Below are 11,330 nucleotides of genomic sequence, written 5' to 3' on the forward strand. Positions count from 1 at the left end.
CACATTATTGGCCGAGAAGTTAGTAGCATGCATTAATAGATTTTAATAAACAATGTAGCATGTACCATTAATTTAAATAAGGAGCCACAAGCAGTAAGTTGTGAGAGTTTCAATGGAATCAAAATATGTATGTACATTTGCTCTTAAACAACTATTTAGTTTCAGAGAGCGAACCGAATCCAGGATTAGGCCTTTTTCAGCAGGATTCAGATTCGGCCGAATACTTCTGCCCAGCCAAACTTAATCCAAATTTGCATATGCAAATTAGGGGCGTGATGGAAATCGCGTGCCTTTTTGTCACAAAACAAGGAAGTAAAAAAATGTTTTCCCCTTCCCACAACTAATTTGCATATGCAAATTAGGATTCACATTCAGCATTTGGCCCAATCTTTCGTTAAGGATTTGAGGGTTCAGCCGAATCCAAAATAGTGGATTCGGTGCATCCCTAGTTTCACATAGATCACCAGAAATAACATTTTCCAATTACTTTCTATCTATGTGTGACCGTTTTGCTAATATTGAAGTGTAAAGTGTCATTTTTCACCTTCTAAAGCAGCTCTAGGAAGGGAGGTCACTGACCCTGCAAACTGTTCTAAATTGATCCATTTAGTTGATACATTTGTTATCTTTGTCTCTGATGAACAGAACCCCTGATTCATTATAGGCTGCTTTTAGAATTGATACGAATATTCCAGAGAGGCTGCTGAGAAATGTATCAACTAAATGTTGCAAAATTGTAACAGTTTGCACCTGAATTACTGAGCTGCCAGTCTCAAACGCAAGAGACGGCGACATTAAACTTAGATTTTGGGAAAACAGTAAAAAAGAAATTATGAAAAAAGTCTTTATTTCTGGGAAACAATCTGAAAACAACTGAACTGAAAAAAAGTGTTTGGAAGGTGAACACTGACTCTTCAAATTAATCTATCAATGATTAACATGCAGTTATTATTCCTTAATATACCTCTAATAAATATGGAATCAAATGATGTGTATTATGGAGAAGAAGAAAAAAAAAACAAAGTAGGTTTTGTCTATGTAACAACACTGCCGCCTACAGATAAAAAGTTGCCTAGCACCTGGAGTGTGCAGACAATGCAAACGTTGCATCTGTGTGGGTCTACAACAGTACCTACACCTGCAATGGATTTCAAGAGTTATGAGATCAATACTGCTGGAGCAAAATAACTTGTACCGTTTTTTCCTGCAAACGGATAGTTAAAAAGTCTAATTACAAATAATGAAAAAGCAAACAAATCATTTGGACATTTGTAGCATGTGGCACACAAGGGCAGAATTACATCAACATTATAAAATTGTCCTATATTGTTTGAAAGTCACTTATATTCTGAATTAAATCAACATTATAAAATTGTCCTATATTGTTTGAAAGTCAATTATATACACTGCCTTCAATTCTCCATGCTCATAGTTACAAAGAACTAACCATACCGGTCATCTGTCACCGACTACTAGGCAAGAGTGCTAGCCGAAATGTTAGTTCTTATTTTTGACTAATAAACACGGTTATTTCTTTGTAAGACCTGTGAGTGCGAGCCTCCTTCTGGTTATAGATATAGATATATATATATATATAGATATATATATAGATATTATATATATATATAGATATATATATATATAGATATATATAGATATATATATATATATATATATATATATATATATATATATATATATATATATATATATATATTTTTTTTTTTTTTGCCATATCTTGTTGGAGTGCGCGGTTAAAATGTATATATATTTGCATAGAAAACTGGCACACCCATATAAAAAAAACTTCACCTCTTAATTCATATCAAAGTCCAACGATTCTGTCCTCATTAGGACCTTGAAAAAATAAATTAGGTTCTTTTGGACTTTTAAAACACACTGAACCGGATTAGCATGCGGGTGTACTTGCTGGTAATTTAATTGTTGCTTGAAAATGCAAGTGTTTTGGGCAACAATGACCCGAGTCACCTTTAGGCTGAAACCACATGGGACACCTTTCTAATGAATCACTGAAACGTCAATCTCCACTGCCACCTACAGGCCAGCCAGCAGTAAATACTTATTCTGAGCAGCTGTGACATTCTTATGGCTCAACTCCAATCACACAACTGTCCCATCTGAGCTATCTAAATAATATCACTGTCCTGTGCAGCCTTCTCTACAGAGTAAGCTATATCAAAAAGCTCTAGGACCAGGGGCCTCTGTCATTAACCATACAGTAACAAAGACAAAGCACATTTTTTAATTCAAAATCATTTTAATCACAGTAGTACCTTCTTGTGAAGAGATGATAAGCGGCAAGTAATCAGGGATATATTCTTTTCTGTCCTCTGCATCCTTGCTTCCAGGAGGAGGGAACTGAAGGGCATTATTCTTACTGACTGGGAAGGAAGGGATCTGATGAGGGAAAGTCACAGGTTCTATATTGTGTATATAGTCTTCTAGTTCATGAATATTTACTCCCATTAGCTTGAAGGCTTGACCAACGTCGTCCAAAACTGGATCTGTGCGTCCATCTAAAACATATGAAAGGATCAGTAAAAGGGGTGTGTGACAATACATCTTTATCTGTAAGGAGCCTAAAATGATGTTTTAGTCTTTAAAGGAGAACTCTAAGAACAAATATGGCTAGACATGCCATATTTTATATGCACCTGCCTAAAGATTCAGCAGATCACAACACTGATGATTCAGGCTTTCAGAGTTGTGAAAAGGAGCTCCCATCTTGGATTTTGTTATGAGTGTCAGTGACACGCACATGCTTAGTGTGCTCTCAGCAGCTGTTGAAAAGATAAGCTTAGGGGGTCATTGCAAATCATCAAGCAGTAAATTAGGTTCACATGTCATATATGCTGATGCTACAGAGCTGATTATGAAATTCTGATGCTAATTGCACTAGTTTCAGAGCCGACATGTAATGAGAATCTGAATTACTAATGAGGCTTATACTGTGACATTTACATTCTAGAAATACAAAATATAGTCAATTATACCCCAATTAATCGACAACAATAAATTGTACAGCATAGGTACAACTACCTTCATGTCAATAACAGTGTGTTTGGCGAATTTTTTTAATTTTGCATATATGAAACGTACCACATGCTCCACTTGAAGGGAGAACTCCTAAAAAGTATCAGAAAAAAGAAACAGGCCTAAGTATGCATTATGCATGCCATCAGCGTTCAACGGTTTTATACATAATGAGGGATACGTTTGGTCAATTGAAAATAAATGGATACACAGAATGCAATTATTACATAAAAATGAAAAACAACCAGCAGAATACTATTAAAGCTTAGAAAAGTAATTAAAAGGTATTTTAATTAGATGAAGTAATGATGTGATGCCAGCAACCCTTTACCTTAGCAAGTCAATACAGTAACTAATTGTGCATGCCTGCAGGTTTTACACCCAAAAACACTATTTTTTTTCTAAATTAAGATAATTGTGACGTATCTGGTACTCCGTCCTTTAGAAATATTTGGCTCCCAGAACTTAGAGTATCCACAAGATGTCACTACAGGAAAACATTACTCAGAGAAAGAATGCTATTTTATCAAAGTAGCATCTAACACAGTGCTGTTCAACTTCTGTGGTACAGAGGGCCACCTTAAACCACACCGATGTTACCACAAGACCATGTCCACATTAATATTGGTAACACACCAAAAAACAAAATAAATAGTTGGTTCTCACTGCAGGGATATCACTCATCACTTATTTGTGAAAAAAGTTGTCATATGAAGACAGTACCCTTAAATCCACATGCCTCCTCCTCCCCTGTGAATAACACAGCACCCAACACATTATTAAACTCCTTAGGGGGTCCCTAAAAATAATTTTCAAATGCTAACAAATCCCCAGAACAAACCCCTACAAGACTTATGTTCCACAGGCAGAGCAGGGCACACACAGGGAGCATATGGAAGGCAGAGTATGGCACTGACAGGGTGCACAGGACAGGCAGGGTATGGCACACAAAGGGAGCATACAGCAGGCAAACACACACACACAGTATGTTACACACAGGGAACATAGGGCAGGCAGAGTATGGCACACACAGGGAGCATAGTGAAGGCAGAACAGAGCCGGAGACAGGGAAACCAATCAGGACCACTAAGATGTACTATATTTAATGACACAGTGCTGGTTCCCCTCCAGCAGTTTGTATAACGTGTGAACAGGTGAACAATGTGGGCAGTTTTAGTCTGGGTCTCAGGTGTACAAAGTACAGGGCTTTAGGGGTGTGAATAATAGAGGTGTTACAAGTGTGAACAATGCAGGGGGATCACATGCAATACAGGGGATTACAGTCTGAATTTGACGTTTAAACTATGCAGGGGCCAGTTAATCTTTGTAGTGATACCTTTCAAATCTTACACATGGCAAGCAGGCACAGCAGACAGACTTTAATGTGGGGGCCACACAAAGGGGGGGGGGTCATGGGCCGTCAGTTGTACAGCCCTGATCTAACCGATATAAAAGACAACCATCTTGCAAACCAAGTTAGAGAAAAATGCTTGCTCAGAGATAAATATTACATTGACTACTGTTTGTCCAACCATAACCTTATGCTGTCTTTTCACTTACAGTCCAAAGTAGGGAAGAAGCACACCAATTCAGCTAGGCAATGCCTTTAGCACATTTATTTGCAGAAGTATTAACACACAAGCTTTCGGGGTCCAACTCCTTCCTCAGGTGCACCTGAGGAAGGGGTTGGACCCCGAAAGCTTGTGTGTTAATACTTCTGCAAATAAATGTGTTAAAGGCATTGCCTAGCTGAATTGGTGTGCTTCTTCCCTACTTTGGACTGTTGCAGTGTTGGGCTTGGAAGCGGCCTGGGATATGGATGCACCCAGTAACATGAAGTAAGTGGTGTGCGGCAAATTCAAAAGTATTGTCTTTTCAATTACACCATTTCATTACAATGCTTAGATATTACAGGCAACACAGCAAGAAAGAAAAATGTAAGGATTAATTCTTCACTCCAAAAAAAATAAAAAAAATTCTTTATTATAGCAAAATTTAAAACATAAAACCTCCACAGTTTATGGCATATAGCAGCAAGAAGCACCAATAAGTGCAACAGCTGCCATCTGCATGACTTTCTTTATTTACACATGTTTTTTTTTTTATTGATTGTTCAAACTGCTGGTGGCCATTCATAGATTCTGCCATTATTGACAGGGTCTCATTTACAAACTCATTTAACCTTACCTCAAATGATACCTGCTTCACCTATATATCAGTACCCATATATCAGTATATCACCAACCCCCCACTAACTGATGCTACAGAGTCAAATGGGAGTGTAAACAACTCAGAGTTAAGGTCCCCAAATCAGTCCTCTGTAAATTTACAAGTTTTATATAAAATCTGCCAGCTTTAGTTATGGTTAATGTCATAAACATGTGCCTTCTGTTGGCATATCTACTGTGCAGGTGTAGCATTCTCTGGCAATTCTACACATGTTGCTGCATTTCTGGAAGCAAACACACTTTTCCCAGAGACAAGCAATCATATAAAGGAACTGTAAAAATACATATATACAGCTCAGATAGATTTAAGTTTTCCAAGGAAATTATTATTGGTGTATGCTTTAATCTGCCCCTTTAAGTGTGAAGAATACAAGTAGAAAATGCTTCACACAGTCATAGGAGTTAGTAATTCTGGGCAATATCTAACCTATATTGGAGGGTAGAAAATTCAGTGAAAGCACAAAGGTTTGACAGTATGCCACAACTTTTTGTCACAGTTGTACAATGTGATCTTGGAATAGGGTTGCCATCTGTCTGGTTTTGACCCGGACAGCCAAGTTTTCTGAAGAGCTGCCAGGGTCAAAACGGCCTGCCCAGTTTTCCAAATAAGGATACCAGGCAGGATTTCCTATGATTGACGTGATGTCATAGCCCCACTCCTGACATCACTGACCCACCATTACATTGCAGCTCCGCCCCCCGCCAGGTGTTCCACATGACATAAGGTGGCAACCCTAGTCCAAACTAGACTAGCAACCATGAACTGATTTGAATAAGAGACTGGAATATGAATAGGAGAGGGGCCCATTAGAAAGAGGAGTAATACAATGTAGCAATAATACATTTGTAGCCTTACAGAGCATTTGTTTTTAGATGGGGTCAGTGACCCTCGTTTGAAAGCTGGAGTCAAAAGAAAGGCAAATTAAATACTAAAAAAAAAAAAAATTGTTCACCTTTCAAACACTTTTTCAGCCGAGTTGTTTCCAGATTGTTCTCCAGAAATGGATAGACTTTTTTCGGTTGCTTTCCATTGTTTATCATTTTTCCAAAATCTAAGTTTAATTTCCCTGTCTCTGGTGTTTGTCTGTCAGCTCATTAATTCAAGCGCAGACTCTAAAATGTCACAATTTTGAAACATTTAGTTCATACATTTCTCAGCAGGATATCTGAAGTATTCACAACTATTGTATCAAGTCTAACAACTGCCTTTAAAGGGGAACTCCAGCTTCCAAAAATTTGATAAAGAGACCCACATAACACATAAACCCCTAATAATAAAATGACGCCCCATAGACCATAAAGGGTCAAAAAAAGACACCCACAGACTTCAATGCATTTAGGCGAATTAAACATGAAGATCATATCTATGCCAGCAAAACTACACTGTGGAATAGTGAAACACAACTCCTGCATCAGCCAATCTTTCTACAGATCCTATGCAGTCATATGACGTCTTCCCCTGGCCAGCATAAAGCAGTTCTCAGTTTTCTTGGCCTTACAAATCTTGACTTCCCCTTAAATGCCATTTCTTTGACATTATGAACATTGGAAATAATTGGAAGAGTCTTGTAATCTTTTTGTAGCCTTCATCTGCTTTGTAGACATCAATTAGCTTCATTTTCAGATACTCACATGGTTGCTTAGAGGAGCCCATAGTTGTGGAGCTGAATTTGAAGCGTCAGAAATTTTATTAATACCTGCAATTGTCAACAGGTGACAACTCATAAAGGCTATTTAGGCCAAATGAGGTAACTAGGGTCAGGAATCCTGAAAAATAGTGTAGCGGAATGAAAAGCATAAAATAGGAGGGTGATTTAGACAAGCTGTTTGTTGACAATGTCTTGTGATCACAAGCTAAAGGTCTACTGGTAGATCCCAATCTACCTTTTGGGCACCCCTACCTTAAACACTTAACCACCAATTTTTGCTGTTTTTGTTACAATTATTTCTTCATACCTTTGTTTAAAAGTTTACGATTTTTAAATGTAACTGATTTAATATCTCCAAATGTGTATTTTCACACATCCCTAAAGTATTTTAATGTACATGTACACAATTAACTAAATATGTAGTTTGGTCAGGAGTACCAAAATGTGTGCATTTAACTGTATGTAAACTATTGTAAACTACAGCTAAGAAAGGCCACTTTGCTGAACTCCTTAAATCAAGTCCGAAATGTTCATTATGACAATAAGTCAGAAGACTGCAACAACACTACCTCCACCCACCAAACAGGCCTTTTGTTAGAAATCCATAAGGGAGCAGTGCACCTGCACGGATCACTGTTCCACAGTTTACTCCATGGTTGTCTCATTCATGGCTGAATATTGTTCCTATAGGAACTACTTTGTCAGCTACAGATTTAGATGAAACAAGCTATGGATCCTGTGGAACCACACTGGAGGCCACCAGTGACATATCTTGCCAATGATTGAGATTAGGAAAAAAATGTAGCTCCTCCAAAATCTACCTTATCACATTCTTAGACCATCACTAAGAGCAGGTACCCTCCTATTAACATCAATAGGAAGCACCAAGCATCTACCTCCACCTAAAATAAGTGGATTTTGAATGCTATTTATGCAATTTATTTTTTCAAGCCAATAAGCAGGAAACAAGGTCTGGAAAGGCAGTAATGGTAGCCAATGACTGCCTGACTATGGTCAGCTTTTGACAATTATCTTTTGAACATACTATACTACAATTGAAGTTGCATTGCATTTACAATTTTTCTATAATGAAGGTGTTTTTAATTTTCCTCCCACTTAAACCCTGTAAACCAGGTCACAGACTTTATAAACTATCAAATGTTCTTTGATACATTTCTTGGAAACATCACAGATATGGCAGCAACTCATATATCAAATTGTATCAGTTGAAAAGCATGCGGTTGAGGCTGATGCAACATTGTATAAATAATCAAATTATAACAGTTTTAAATGTCAACAATGTGGTGTACTGGGAAACAGGAGAAGGGGATATCAAAACATTTATTTTTTAAAAACTTACATTTTAGAAATACAGTAAACAGAAAATTGTAAGCAACTCAAAAAAATAAGGGAATCCTCCGCATAAGTTTTCTACAAGTCATGTGGGCCTGTGTGTACACACGGGTGGATTTCTGCATGAAAATGCATACTTGCATACAGAGCTTGTGCCCTGAAATTTTTTTAATGAGTCTGCATACAGGTCAATACAATGCCAGTCAGTGCAAATACACATTTGAGTCCAGTGGTGTTTCTCCCCCCTCGTACAAAACGCAGGGGAAGAAAACCAGATCCGCAGGCCAGTGTGCCATTAGCCTAAAAAAGAAGCCAACAGGAATATGAATTGTAGAAGGCTTAAATGTAAAGTCATATGCAAAAGTATACAGTGCTGCGTTCAGAACAGCACAAACTAACTCCTTTCAATTTTATTTTAGCAATTTAGGAAACTTCTGCGTAAACTGGCGTCAGATTTTAATGGGATATAAAAAAATGTGGTTTCAAAAAAACCCAAAAGTTACTTTTGCAACCAAATTTTCATGCCCGACACTTTTACCCTCAGTCATAATTGCTCCTGAAGTTAATACAGCACAAGACATTTGAGACAGTGCCACTTTGGTTTCTAAACTAAGGATGGATGCATTGTCTTGCTGATTTTTCAAGGATTTTGACTGAAGCATCATATAGTGGTTATCAGAATATCTTCTGTAATTGGAGTAAGTTCTGTATTGAGAACTGTTATCTTTCTATTAATTACTAGCTTGAAGTAGTGTATTGAATACAATATGTGTGTGTTTGGGGATGACATGACATTCAAAACTAGTTAATCAGTGTTAATAAATGTAAAGTTATGCACTTTTTAAGGAAACCTATTACAGATAATACATTTAGCTGTAGCAAGCAATGCCAGCCAGCAGCAAGAACCAGTAAGATTTTGTTCTTAAATGGGTCATGGATTCACAGGAGGGTAAGGTAATCCAAATGCAAAATAGATAATTTAGAAATAGATTAAATACAGAGATGAGCCAGACTCAGAATGGGTATATATTATTAAATTTTACAATAATTTTCAGCTCTGCAACACCTGTTGATTATGGGAGTATAATACACAAAAGCCATGAATATCTTGTAAATTATATCCTTATAAACGGTGAGATCTGATGTCATTTCTGTCACATGACAGTACCACCAGTTGCAAAATATGAGGATATTAGAAGTTACCACTGAGTTCCAACGGCCTCGTGTTTTTATATGGTCATGAAACTCCTCTGTAACTTATAATATCCTTATATTTTACAAGAGGGGGTACTTTATTCACTATATATACACAGCACTTCTATATTGTGTGTACTCTTGGCACTTAAAGGACTAGAAGGGCACCAATTTGTTAAGCAAATCCCCTGTCATTTGAATGCCTAAAATTTCTTCTCTGGCGAATGCTGCTTTTTAGAACACTAGATTTGCACATGTGCAATATGGAAAGAGTGAAAATGGCAGCATGGCAATTGGCACAGTGCATTATTTTTTCTATAGAGAAGCAGGGACCAACAGATGGCACTCCCTAGTCTTTAATGGGACCAAACATTTTAATGCCTTATTTACCATGGGAGCTTTCTAGAGGATGAGTTTATCCCTTGTATTCTTCATTTTTATGCTATGATAACATTATCTTACAGCGAGTGGCGCAGCTGGACAGCCTGTCTCTGAGGCAGGTGTACCAGCAGATACAAGTAGTTTCAAGAAAGGGTTGGATGGATTTTTAGCAAGAGAGAAAAAACACATACATGTTGGTACAATGTTGATTCATGGACTCACACAAATGCCCCTTTGGCAAGATTGAAGTGTCAGAACTTGATGGGAATGTAACATTCTTAATCCCAACTACTATATAACTACGAATGAAAACAGCTGGCCAAGTAGGAGACCCGAAGATATCACGGACAGACAAATTATCTTATTGAATGCAACAAGCAGCAAAACAATTTATCAAGAATACTGTATTGTCTGTCAACAACCATTGTAGTAATACAAGAAGAAAGCCAGGAGTTGTCCATTCCTGGTGTGTCCAACCAGTATCATATTTAGCACAGTGACAGCACATCAGATCCAGTGCAGCTACAAATAAATGCACCATATTCAACTTAGCACAGAAATAAAGATCAGGACACTATGTGGCATTAGTGCAGTCTAATGACCCCTACACTTGACACTGACCCAAAGAGTTTAAATACACAAACACAACCTAGAGGACTTTTGCCATGAAATCCCACCACCCCACACTGTTTCCATGTTAGTGCATCTCAGTGACATTTTCCCTGTGCACTGGTTGTGTGTTAATCAGTATATTATATAGCATATTAGTGCTCACTGTTAAACCTAAGAATTAGTAGCTATATAGCCCCAGCTAATGAAGTGAACAAGCACCAACAAAAACGCCGTCCCTTGGGCTCTCTACACCCCCAAATAGTGACATTTCTTACTGCTTGAGTGACTCACATAGTTCGGAATAGCGGTGAGCTCCACGGCACAGTTGCTGCAGATATCTTTGCAGTACATCGGTGAGCAGGTCGCAGGCGGTAACCTGTACAGAATCCCATCCCAGAGCTTGGCAGATTTGTGCCACCGACACCCGCAACAGCGAGCGTGAATAGCTCTCGCACATCCCGCCTTATCCCGCTCCCATTACACGGTCAGGCAGCCCCAAGATCTCCGTTTTTCCCTTGTTTAACCGCTCGGCCATTTCCGCGCTTTCATCGCAGCCGCCATCTTTGCTTTCCCTCCCCTCGACGCTCTGGACCAGAAGTTTCAGGACTCACCAATCCATTGCGGAGAGTATCGAGCTCACTACTTCCGGTTGTGATCTGTAATTCGGAGTTCAGCCTTCGAAACTACAAGGTGGCGTTATAAGACGAGGGCGTCCATCTTTGATTGGGTACTAATGCCACCAGATTTCGCTTTTGGAAACTGCAGTAGAAATGTATTGGGAGAAAATAGCAAATACGTTATTATTAGTGAGTTAAGGTAAACGGGCGATATTAAAACAATTAAATGTTTTGTAGGTGTG

At 38.2% G+C, this 11,330-nt stretch overlaps 1 protein-coding gene across 1 annotated transcript in view; it reads right to left on the bottom strand.

Annotated features, from left to right (window-relative positions):
• taf3.L (TATA-box binding protein associated factor 3 L homeolog) overlaps positions 1 to 11,121 on the bottom strand; it is a gene marked incomplete at its 5' end in the record, with an annotated part of 52,441 nt that extends 41,320 nt beyond the window's left edge. The window contains 2 exon segments of the mRNA NM_001095811.1: positions 2,295 to 2,537; positions 11,083 to 11,121. Of these exon segments, the coding sequence (NP_001089280.1) occupies positions 2,295 to 2,487 (193 nt within the window).
• Positions 11,122 to 11,330: the final 209 nt, after the last annotated feature.

Source organism: Xenopus laevis, chromosome 3L (genome assembly GCF_017654675.1).
Source record: "Xenopus laevis strain J_2021 chromosome 3L, Xenopus_laevis_v10.1, whole genome shotgun sequence".
Classification (NCBI taxonomy): domain Eukaryota; kingdom Metazoa; phylum Chordata; class Amphibia; order Anura; family Pipidae; genus Xenopus; species Xenopus laevis.